General features: G+C 43.0%; 1 protein-coding gene across 5 annotated transcripts in view; it reads right to left on the bottom strand.

Moving 5' to 3' along the window:
* Nucleotides 1-6500, bottom strand: part of SERGEF (secretion regulating guanine nucleotide exchange factor) — a 271297-nt gene extending 264797 nt beyond the window's left edge. For 4 of the 5 annotated variants that reach the window (XM_063094497.1, XM_063094499.1, XM_063094498.1 and 1 more), the window contains exons 1-3: nucleotides 6426-6500; nucleotides 2282-2417; nucleotides 780-935 (exon numbers count right to left, since the gene is read on the bottom strand). In XM_063094497.1, coding sequence (XP_062950567.1) covers nucleotides 780-935; nucleotides 2282-2417; nucleotides 6426-6485 — 352 coding nt within the window. In that variant the 5' untranslated portion in view covers nucleotides 6486-6500. Of the gene's footprint in view, nucleotides 1-779; nucleotides 936-2281; nucleotides 2418-6425 lie in introns of those variants that run through there. The other variant, XM_063094500.1, reaches the window with a different exon arrangement.
* Between the last annotated feature and the right edge of the window lie 6290 nt (nucleotides 6501-12790).

Consider the following 12790-nt stretch of genomic DNA (forward strand, 5'->3'; position numbering starts at 1 on the left):
GAGAAGAAAAGACAAGGCAACAGAGATAGGTAGGAAACAGTTATAGAGGGACGTGTGCTAAAAAGCTTGGAATTTGAGCTATGCATATGAGAACCCACAAGGGTTTGAGGCAGGAGAGTGACATAGTCACAAGATGCACTTGCCAGAGGACTTTGACAAAGAGGGAGTCTGGTCACCAACCACCGATGGTCCCTTAAAACCAGAATGGCCAGCTAGACAGGGCAAAGCTGAAAAGTAAGGTCAAAACTGCTTCAAGGCAACAGAAGTCAGTTGACAAAGTAAATCCTGCCAGCTGCTTCCAAGAGCATTATTCTACTAACCCTTTAACCATATCCCTCTACATCCTATTCTGCTATCTGGCTTCATAGAGACCAAACAGTTCTGCCCAGCTACCTTTTTTCTTAATCCTTGAGTGGGAAAAAGCTGCTATCATTGCTATGGAAACCTCTATTTCCTCATACTTCTCCGACGAGTAACCCTTATTTGGCACTACAGGCTAGCTAGCCCAAACCCACAGTTGTCATAAACTTTTGGGACAATAAGTGCCAAAGTCTATTCCCCAGTCTCTGGCAAAAGTTTTCCAGCCCAATCCCAATCCCCTTTACTGTTAAAATTCTCCTTGTAAAAGGAACCCCCAGCTTTCTTTGACAACCATAGAAAACATTTGTGTGAGTTTTGTAAACACAAAGAGGCTTTCATTTAATCGGTGGTCACCATCATCATGCTGTTCTCACCCAAAGCTTTTGTGCTGATAAAGATTTACCTAGGTGTGAACTCACCTGTGAGTATAATAGTAAAATCCCAGCCACAAGCCACCTGTTGGATGGGACAGCCAAGGAGGGATTTACAGAGGGTAAAATACAGAACATCCTCCGTGTGACCGAGCCCCAGTTGCCCATCTTTGTTCAGGCCACAGACAAAAAGGCCTCCTCCATCTGCAAAATACAAAGGCTTCAGTGATAGTGTGCGAGGGGAAATCACAACTGCCAAAGTGGGCAAAAGGATTTTACTAATCATTTGGAGTCACGGACCAATAACTTTTCTCCCACACAAGTTTATAAACCACATACATTAATGTGTTCTGGAGCCAAATGATGTAGGGCTAAGGGCCTCAAATCTAATATCTAAATAAAAACTCCAAGTCCTAGAGCAGTGAACAATCAATCACCAAACTGAGCAGCTACTGTAACAAGAAAAGCCGATGTTTACTCAACACTCAGAATGTGCTAGGTAGTGTTCCAAGAGCTTTACCTGAAGGGCTGACATCCTTTAGACCCAGTGACTAGGCCCCATGATACTTTCAGAGGCCCACAAGAATGGCTTAATTTTAAATTATTTTAAAATGAGAAAAAAATAAATAATAATGCATACACAAAGGGTCTTCGAAAAGTTCATGGGAAGATTCATATTATCTTTTAATTCTATTTTTCCATGAACTTTGGTTTTTTTTGTTTGTTTTTTGGCAGCTGGTTGGTGTGGGGATCCAAATTTCCATGAACTTTATGAAGTACCGTCATATAATACTAATTGCAGCCTGGATTATATTCATGTTTATATCAATACGGTTGTGAAATATAATTTTTAATATTTCTTTTTGGAGGAAGGGATCGATGAAGGCAAAAGTGCCAAGGACCCATGAAAATCCTGATGTAGCCTTGTTAACTCATCAATTCTTCTCATCCACCATTATTATCCCCATGTAACAGATGAGAAAACTGTGGCACAGGGAGATTACTTGCCCAAGGCCACACATCTGATAGTCACAGAACCAGGATCTGAACCCATGCAGTTTGATTCCAGAGCTCATGTTCTTAACCAGATGTAATATGCCCTTGTTTGCAATATTGTAGCACTTGTAGTACTTCTTAAGTACTATCCTAAATACTGTGAGGCAAGATTAAGGAAAATACAAGGTTCTTGCTCTCAAGGAATATTCAATCTAACTGTAAAGCCCTCTAACTCACATGTGAAAATTAAATAGCAATATATGGTATAAAATATAACAGATGTTATAAGTCTGCCACTAATTTGTTTTGTGACCTTAAGCAATCAATGTTCCTCTGTGAGCCTCATTTATATAATGAGGGGGTAGGGGGTGGCCTAGAAGATTTCTGAAGTCCTTCTAACTCTGACAATCTATGATTCTCTAATGGCAATTTGGCTCTTTCACAAAACTGTTTTTCTTTCCAAAATGCAAAAGGCTAAAAGATGGCAATATAACATCCTAGGGGAAATGTCTAACTAAGAAAATAAGTGGCTGTCTACTTTTGAGGGAAGTTACCTGTGACAACTGCAGAGTGGCCCCCTCCTCCTGTGATACTCCTGACACACTCAGGTTTACAGAAATCATTCAGTTGCTGGGGCAAAAGCATATCTTCCTTATGGCCAAGGCCAAGTTGCCCATAGCTATTTGCACCCTAGGGATAAAATAAGCCAAGGGTGAACAAGTGCAAGAACCACAATTGTCAACATCTACTTATCTGTCCCTACCTTCCTCACCTTGAAATACCTCTCAGAACCTATAATATTAGGTTCATTCCTAAGAGGTTGCTATATGCAACCGAAATAAATTTACACAGTGGCCCCATCCTGAGAACACCATGATTTCCATGTGAAGGGAGTCCTTGGCATCTACAACTTATCCAGTTATATTCCTCACCATTCCTTCCCAATGCCACAGCCCCCATGTATTGCCTTTGGGAGACAGCACAAGGGTTCCTTCTGATAAATGCTAAAGAAAGATAAAATAAGGAGAAAATGGGAACAAAGTGGATGAGAAACACTCTGGAACTAGTTCTTGTCCCTCTCCCAACACCCTCACTGGGAAAACTGGTAATGACTTTCTGTAATCAGTTAGCTGAGGATTTTGTGCCCTCAGGCAAGGCACATCGTTATTTCATTTGTACAGTAAAAGAGGCTGGCAATGATCTCTAAGGGCCTTTTCAAATACAATGTTTTGTGACTCCAAGATTCACATCATGAGATTCCTGTAAGGGAACAGATTTTGCTTTGGTAGGCAATACGTCTATTGTTATACAATAAAGGTCTGTAATCCCTAATATGAAATCCTTGCAACCAGATGTATTTCATACATTTTAGAAAAGTAATATATCATATATACTGGGGCAAGATCTGGGAGCAGCACCTCATAAACAAAACAGTAATATTTCTGCAATAAAAGGTACAAATACTTCCAATAAGTGGGCAAAGGCTATAAATCGCCCTATGTCTAGGAAGTTTGGGGTGTTCACAGCTTTTTGTATTTAGAATTGAAGATAAGGAATTGTAGACCTGCGGAGAAAATCTTATTAAGATTTCAGAAATCCTGGGCCGAGCCCGTGGCGCACTTGGTAGAGTGCGGCGCTGGGAGCGCTGCGACGCTCCCGCCGTGGGTTCGGATCCTATATAGGACTGGCCGGTGCACTCACTGGCTGAGTGCCGGTCACGAAAAGGACAAAAAAAAAAAAAAAAGATTTCAGAAATCCTTATAATACCTACTCCTAACTGGTTCATCCTGCAGATTAGTAAAACCTCTGAAATGTTTGTTTTTGAAGATACCTGTATTTAGGAAAAGTGATTTAAAATAACTAAAAAAAATACATTCATCCATACAAAATTCTTCCCCGTGTCGTCTGTTTCACAGCCATCCTAGGCTGTAAGGACACCAAGATGGAAGAGCAAGCCATGGCAGGGGTCCGGATCCTAGAGGCTCTCAAGGGCAATATTAGCTACCAATTACTGAGTGCTTCTCTATGAACTGAGCATTCACCTTTAATCCTTACAACAACCAAGGAGAAGGGCATTATCACTCCCATTTTACAGATGAAGAAACTAAAGCTCAGAGAGGTTAAGTAACTTTCCATAGCTATATAGCTAGATAGGTAACAAGTCGGATGCCTGTTCCTTTCACTACACTTTACTGTGTCTCTAAGAAAACAGAAAAAAAAAGAGGATATACGAGGAATCAATCCAGAGCTTACTTGGCAGGCAGATAATTGTATGACCCTATTTAAAATAGCACCCCCCTATCATTTTACCCCCTTTTTCTGCTTTGTTTTTCTTTATATCACCCCTTGACATTACATTGATTATTAGTTTGCTCATTTACTGTCTACCTCCTCACTAGAGAGTAAACTCCATGAGGCCAAGAACTTTGTTTTGCTCACTGCTATTTCCCCTGCATCTGAAACTGTGCTGGCTTAGAGAAGATGTGCATATATTTATATGGTGAATGAATATAAAACCCTATGAATCCCTACTGCAGGAAAGATTGAATGAAAAACTGCTGGAGTGGAGTACATATGCACAGGATTTTTCAGTCAGCCCTGAGATCTCTGTGGCTGCTCCATTACCAGGGCTGTAGACTACTGAATATCTGATTGGGCACTCTGGAGTTCAAAATATGGTACTGGGCTGGCCAATTAGCTCACTTGGTTACAGCATGGTACTGATAACACCAATGTCAAGGGTTCGGATCACTGTACCAGCTAACCACCAAAGAAAATAATAATAATAACAATAAAAATAATAATACCAATTTCTATAATGCAGCAAGGCCAATTTTTGTAATGAAGCAAGAGGACTTAAATCCAGGATAAAGCAAGAGGAAGAAAAATTTAATACAACCTATTACAACAGTATTTTCTTCCCTTCCTTACAAACACTCCTGACACATCTCAGACACACACACACCCCCAACAAGGTAAATCCCCTTGTTATGGACTTGAACTGTGTTCCCCCAAAATTCATAAGTTAAAGCCCTAACCTCCAGTACCTCAGAATATGACTGTGTTTGGAAATAGGACCTTTAAAGAGGTAATTAAAGTTAAATGAGGTTATTAGAGTAGGGCCCTAATCCAATACGACTCGTGTGCTTATAAGAAGAAACAACAGGGATGCTAATGCACAACAAAAATGCCACGTGAGGACACAGTTAAGAAAGCAGATATCTGAAGGCCAAAGAGAGGCCTCAGGAGAATCAGGGTGCCTGCTGACACCCTGATCTTGGATCTAGAGCCTCCAGAATCGTGAGAAAATAAATTTCTGTTATTTAAGCCTCCCAGTCTGTGGTATTTCGTTATGGTAGCCCTAGTAGACTAAATTACCCTTACAGATTATGCAGCAGGAAGAACACACCATCTAGTCTCCAAGCACAGCAATAGAGTGAGGTTCAACAATATTTCTGTTTCAGTACAGACAAGGCCATATCTGAAAGGCTTTTTTGTCAGATGTTTCCTCTACACAGAGGAAAATGCCAGAGACACATTCAATCCCCAACTCCACCCCCAGCTCAAGTGCCACCTCAAAGACCTCAGACAGCCAGACTACCTCAGGCCACATCATGCTCTCCCTTCTGCCAAACTGCAGTCTTACATTCAACAAGTGCTGCCTTGCACTGATCGTTACTTTTTTTTCAATTGGTCAATAAACACTGATTTTTAACAGCAATATAGGTGTTATATACTCTTCCCCAACCCAAGAGCTGGAAGTCTTTCACTTTTGTGTATTTCCCAAACACCAGCGCTTGGCCGGGCACACGGGTACTCATTCATTCATTCTTTGGTCAACAAATATTCGGTACGGAACTACAATGTGCCAGGGACCAAGTGAGGCGCCGTGAACAAGACAGGCACGCTCCCCGCCCTTACGACGCGTACATTCCAGCCAAGGAGACTGACATTAACAAATTATACATGTCATTACAATTGCGATACGTGCTATGAAGAACCACAAGACACAACGTCTGCTTGTCCCCGTGCATGCCGGTCGGCTGCCCGCCACACTCCTGTGCACAAATTCTCCTCTCTCCCAGCCACACATGAAGTTGACCTCGTCTCAGTGCCCCGTTCAAACCGACGCCAGCCCAGACTTCCAGACCCCCAATACAGGCAAGATCCGGTCACAGCAGCCCATCAGCAAATATGCAGGGTCTGCGCCCTGTGCGCGGCCAAACACCGCAGGCCTCGCATCCAAAGGATGCTCCCCAGGCTGGGGTGGGGCTGGGGAAGGGCCTCCATCCTCCAGACATGGGGAGGGTGGGGAGCACAGGTGGCCCACGCGGGGCTGTGGGACCGGATGATCCTCTCTCCGCTGAGCCCTCCGCGCTGTCTTCCCAGGCGCTACCCGGCCGGAGGGCTCTCGCGGAAGCAGACGCTCTGCCCTGAAGGCAGGTTCTTCTCGCTGCGCCTCAGCCCCCCGCCCTCAGTCCCGACCCCACCAGCTAGCAGGCTTCTCCGTCACGCCTCGAAGAGACGCTTCCCTCCCCGCCCTCTCCTCCTCAGCCTCCAGACCAGGATCCTCCAACCCAGAGGCCGGCTCGGACTTCAGCCGCCCAGTCCCCGAGCCGCCCACCCACACCCAAGCCGGGCGCTCCTGCGTCCCGGCGCCCCTCAGTCCCACCCCGGCCAAGGGGAGGAGTCACGTACCCAGGCGAAGAGCGCGGCCGCTGCGGGGACAGCCTGCGAGGAGCCCTGCTCGCGCGCCATGCCGGTACGCTGCGCCGGCGCTTCCGGGAGAAGCCGCGCGGGGGCGGGCACGCCGGCGGAGAGGCCGGCGCAGTGGAGACCCGGTTGCGGCGGAGGGATCGACGTCGGGGGCTGGGGCCGGCGCGGGGAGGGGCCTGTGGATGGCGGAGGGCACCGTCGTGGGCGGGGCCAGGCCCGCAGTCGCCGGAGCAGCCTCCGGGGCGGACCTACCGGACGCTCTCCCAGCGTCCCTGCCACCGGCTTCTGTCTTGCCAGGCCACTTGGCCTCTCTTCGCTCCCCTCGCGCTCTTCATTTTTAGTAATAATTCCATACAGGAGCAGAGTTCACATTTTCGTCTCCACGGTTTCGTCTCCTTTGTGTCCCACAGCAGCCCAGAGGGGTTGACAGGGCAGGAATTGTAACACCATTTGCTGAGGGAGGGAATTGAGCCAGAGACGGTGGAAAGAGTCCTGCGCAGTGTCTCAGGCGGAACTGTCCTGAGCCTGCTTTGATGTGCGTTTGCAAAATCTGCGGGAGCTTCTTGGCAGGCGAGTGTAGTGTCTTGTGTGGCTGGTGTCGCCCTCAGCGCCTGGCACGGAGCGGGAACTCGCACCTCGCGACGCTGAACAGAGGAGGCTGGTCAGCATCGCCTCCTGCCCGGGCAGCCTTCTCACTCTCAGCTCTGCGGGCAGGGCTCGGGCCTAATTCTGATTCTAGATAGTTTTCAGTAAAATAAATCAATACTGGGTAATTGTCACCCAACAAAGATTTTAATATAAAATGGCTTTTATCAGAGACCGTCATAACTGCCGGTGGAGTTAAATGAGTACAATTTTCCAGAAGGGAAATGTGGCAATGTGTCAGAAATATGGAGCAAATGGGCTCACACAGAAGATGATAATCCACATTCAGTAGGTCTTGGCCCCTCTGCTGACACAGACCTCTGGTACGCATCACCCTTTATGCCTGGGAGTCCCTGGGAAGCGTCTCAGGTGAGCTCTTACACAGTCCTTTCGCGTTCTTCCACTCCACCCACTTCTCGTTTTTTCTGCCTGTAAGCCTGCTTGAGGGCAGCCCCTCACCGTTACCTCTCCAGCCTGTGGCATCTGTGATCATACTAAGAAAAATGCAAACTTTGGAGAGGCAAAGCGGCTCTTCATTTTCTAGAAACCTTGATGTGCAGAAACTATGCCGTGTTTGCTGACAGTTGTATAAGAGTGGGCTTTTTTGTTGTGACTGTTCCTTTCAAGCATGGGTAGAGGACGTAAAAAACGAACACTTCCTGACTCAGTTTTGGCTCAGAGCCCAAGGCAGTAAGTGCCAATTACTCCCAGATTATAAAGTGAGGTGTAAGACCACCAAAGTAGAACTGACAAAGTAGATGTCTAGAAACCAGTGTGTGACTTCCAGTCTGTGAAAAGGGTTGGAGAGGCCAAGAGAGAATTCTAATAGGATATGTGGCCACAAGTTATCAAAATGGTGTGGGTCCACCCATCTCATGTCTAAAGAAAGGTAATTCAGCGGGCTGCTAAGAGAGCTTAGTATGCATCCCTCTAGATTGGGACTCAGGCAGGCCACTGTCTAATCCATGCCAAAAAATACAAGGGTTTATGGTTGGATAACTGCTCTGATAGTTGAGCAAAGTGAGACTGATGCTTTGGGGAGGTCTTTCATGCCCAGAGTTTTTCAAGATAAGGAATGGTCTGGGTGTCTCTCATGTGAGTGTTTCCTGTTCATGAGCAAATTGGCCAGGTAATGGTCCTAGACCCTATCCAAGGGAATTTTGAAGTGACACCCACTGGAGAGTTGACCACTGAGAGAGATGAATTCAACAGCCCAGTCACAGACCTACATGTCAAGAACTCCTGAGAAATAAGAGAATGGAAAGGTCTTTCAAAACAACCACAAGAAAATGAGTCAGCATTAAATACTTACCAAGTACAGAAAGCACTAATGCCAGCTCCCAACTGTATCAGACCAAAAATAACTTTTCTACTCTTTACCTCTCCTCCCCACCACCACTCTCCAACGCTGCAGGAGTCGGAGTGGGGAAGGAGCAAGGAAATGAAGAAGCTGAGCACACCTCCTCCTTTCTGAGTTCTAGAGGAGGAGAAAAGCTTTAACTTGAAAGTATGATATTTTAAATTTTTACACATGACTTTTGAAATACTAAAATGAGGAATCGTGAGTGTGTAGACATAGAGAGGGAGATTAGAAGCAGCTAAGGACTTTTCATTATCTGTGAGTGAGCAGAAAAGTCAAGGCAGTGACCTGAGATTTCACCCAAAGAACGAAGGAAGAATTACCTACAAAGCCAGTTGTAGTCTGGAAGAATACAGTTATTTTCCACTTTCACCCCTTCAGTGTGCATATGTTCAATACCTTAGCTAACATACAGTTATATGACTATGTTACATCACTTAATGCAATTTCTTGGAAATGTTGAGATGTTGCAACTATTTCAACTATGTACATGCCTCTGACTAATTCTTCCCATATGCAGCCTAGCTGAGTTGCAGTTCTCGAATGGAGCTAGATTTAAACTATTTGATGGTATCACTTCAGATGCCTTGTCCCTCATCACAAGGAAAGTGTAAAGTATTGGGGGCCATACAGACTATATTTCTGTACCATACGGGTTAGGAAGTTTTTTCTATTTTATTATTTTATTAGACCTTCCCGATAATACTGGTATAATTATTGTTAGGATCATTAATTACCCTATGGATGAGAAAACTGAGGCTCAAAGAAGTTAAATGATTTACTCCAAGGTCAGTTTTCTGCTTTTGATAAAGGAAGATAAACTATCTGCAGACCAATTCTTTCACAAAAACAACTAGAAAAGCTGCCAGAAAATATTCTTAAAATCTGTTCCAAGTCATTGGAGAGCTATCAAAGCAGCAAGAAGTTGAAGGGCCAAGACCTAGAAGCTGAGAGATTATATTTGGCATTACTTTTCTTCTTGAAGCACTTGCTAATTAGCAAGCAGTGTGTTGCAGTCTGAAAAACCGAGCTGAAAGCAGCAGCTGAGAAACTTTTAGCTATCTCGTTGGGGTGGGGGGTTGGAGGAGGGACGGTAACAGTGAAGGTGGGACAGGTGGGGTTCCTAGGGCCTCAGCCACGCCCCCCCTCCATGTCTGCATCCTGCCAGAAGTGCCCCGGGCTCCTGGCGGGGAGCTGGGCAGCCTGCGCAGGGCCTCAGCCACACCCTCCCCAAAGTCCACACGCAGCCACGCCATGGCCAAGGAGCTGCCAGAAACCCCCTGGGCTCCCCTGCCAGCATGAGGGGGGTGCCACCATGAGGGGGCATTGACCACCCCCCCATTCTCCTCCTCCCCCATCCCCCTCCCCTTTCCCCTCTCCCCCTCCCCCGCAACTGCTCTGGAACATCTTAGAATATAAAAATAATAACTAATTAAAATGTAAAAAAAGAAAAAAAAAAAAAAAGGAAGGGACAAAAGTAGGAGTCCAAGGTCCCCAACAAGAAGCCCTGGTACACACTCATAGCTTTCACTTGGAATCCCTAAAGGGCTACACCCTAAAAGTAGAGATGAACTGGAAATAAGACCAGGCAACACAAAGACCGAAGCTCAGCTTCTCATTGGTTTAATCTCTAATTGGACTAAAGATCTTCACATGCCTGCTAGAAGCAAAAATTAATCCCCTCTAGAGGAAGATAAAATTATCCAAAAGCCATGGGGCAACCTTAATTAATAGAGTGATTATATTAATGATTCTTTACGTATTGAAAATAAAATTTCTTTGTACAAAGTCCTCTCACAGCATAATTCATCTTAACAACTCAGTGCAGTATATTTAGCTCATTTTACAGATGAGGAAGATGAAACTGAGACTTTACGAAGAACTCTGAAAAGTGGTTACTAAGTTCAAGGTGTGTTTGGCTTCTATTGTATATATTTATATGGACATAAAGCATATTCACAGGCTTTTTAAGAGTAATAAGGATGTGATGGATTTCTTAAGTTAATAAAATTGCTAATATAAATTTAAATCAGTTTTTAATGTATGTTTGACAAGAAAATAAATGTTGAGAACATAAGTTCTGTGTTATTATCCAGTCGAGTAACAAACTTGCAAATCATAAACATGTATTACATAGTAAAACAATGAATGGACTTAAATAGACCACAGTATCTTTACACACTTCCTAGAAGGACTGTATTATATGTTCCTTTAGAGAATTCCAGGATTTTTTTCTTTTTTTCAATTTGGAAGCAAACTTAAGAATTAACAATAATTACATACATTTTGGTGTGCCATTACTACTTGTATAACTTTGGATGACAAAATATACAGATTAAGAAATATAGGCATTCTGATAACTGGCTTTTTGAGCTTTCTTCACAAAGTCAGAGGATAGTACGTCTTTGAGTAATGATTCGTTGATTAAGAATTATGAACCAAGCTTTCAGTTCAATTTTGTTCTCATATTTGAGGAACTATTAACATATTCCTAGATGATCTGAATATTTTAAATGCATGAAAATTCTAAGACTCTCAGGACTTCTGTTTTACCAAATACCACAAATCCAGAGGTTAGAAGAAAGAACTGAAATCCATCATTAAATATTTCCATTGTTCTGAAGTTGTGAATTATAGGGTTGTGCCTTTAACATTTATTTTAGTGTGCTTTCATCATAATGTGATTTTTAAACACCATCACTGTAAAATTTAATAACTATGAAAATAACCAGATACAGTACATATAATTTCCTGTTATTTGCCATCTATTATGGTTTGCCTACAAACAGATATCCTTGGAACCAAATAGACTAACTAAAAACTAGCTAATCAATATTTCAAATGATTTCAGATTAGCTAACAGATCAAATGTATACTTAGCAGTTGATTAGCTATTAAAATTTATAATATAAAGATCTAAAATAACATGAATTACTCTTCAAAACTATTTCCTAGTATAACGCGAAATTAAATACATTTTTAAAAGTTTTTTATAATTTCTTTTGAGGTCTAAAAAGGATTAAATGATCTAGTGGTCTGTTGAAATAAAACATATTAAATGGTATACAATTTGACTATTAATGTAAAAAAAAGATAAGGGCACAGTTTTTTAAGTAGCTGAAGACCTGGAAAACTGGCTAAAAATATGACCCTTAATATACCATTAACAGAAATTAGATCACTGGGAGAGGAGGCTGATGGGGTGTAAAACTTAGGTGATTCTAAGTTCCTTTTTGGACGTATCGAATTTGAAATACTTGGCAGGGTTGCCACATTGCACAACCCCATTTTGTTCTATGTGAATGGTGCCACATGAAGTTGTACAACATTGGCCAATTTATGGGATGTCTAGTTGGAAATATCCAGCGGGCAGTTGGAATTAAGAGGCAAAAATTCAAGAAAGATGTCAGGGTTAGAAGTGTAAATATAGAAGTTATCCAAAATAAGAATTGAAGGATATTGCCCATGAAGAGACAGCAGAGAGAGAAGGCCAAAGACAGAAACTTGAGGAACGTCTTCATTTAGTGGATAGGGAGAGGAAAGGAGCAAATTAAAGAGACACAAGTATGTATTTGGGAGTCCAGCTTGACGCATTTATAACAGGACTGCTTACTGTGCTACACAGCTGAAACCACATAAAAACCAATCCTTGCAACTCTCGCATTATTTACAGTCTCAGTCCTAAACTGCTCTTATTGACCTTTCTAACATTCCATTTCCTCCCCCTTTTCCCCAAACTCTACTCTCATTGCTTGCCTTCCTATTTATGGCCTCACCTTATACATTGGAAATAAAGTACTCGGCCCTGCTTTTCCTACTTTAACTTTGTGCTTCTCTCATCTGCCTCAATTTGAACTCTTCCTTTGACAGCACTGCCTCCTGCTAGCCTGAGGACAATCCCTTCATGATACCTGTGTAGTGGGTTAGAAATCTTGATTCTCCTTTGATCTTAGGATTTTTAGGTAATGCATGAATGAGCCAAAAGGCTCTTGAGTAGGAGACGACAGTCCACAGATAAGGTTGGCAAAAGCAATCTATTCAATTCTAATCACTGTTTAGGGATGGGATTGTATACTTTGATTGTTTTAGGTTGCTGGTTTGATTCCAGCTTGACTGACTATTGACTATTTAACCTACTGATTGTTCTTTAGATATGTTTTAAAAAACTGCTTGAATGCTTTTTAAATATGCTAAAGAAATTGCTGTAGAAAGTACATAGAAAAGTAAATGTTTACTAAGGGCAAGCTGTTTGTTGGTGGATTGACTTAGCTTTTTACAAATTGCCCTCTGGAATGTCACATTGTTAATTTTACTATTACTAGTTTTAGTTGTATAAAGCTAG

This window comes from Cynocephalus volans, chromosome 4, assembly GCF_027409185.1.
Source record: "Cynocephalus volans isolate mCynVol1 chromosome 4, mCynVol1.pri, whole genome shotgun sequence".
NCBI lineage: Eukaryota > Metazoa > Chordata > Mammalia > Dermoptera > Cynocephalidae > Cynocephalus > Cynocephalus volans.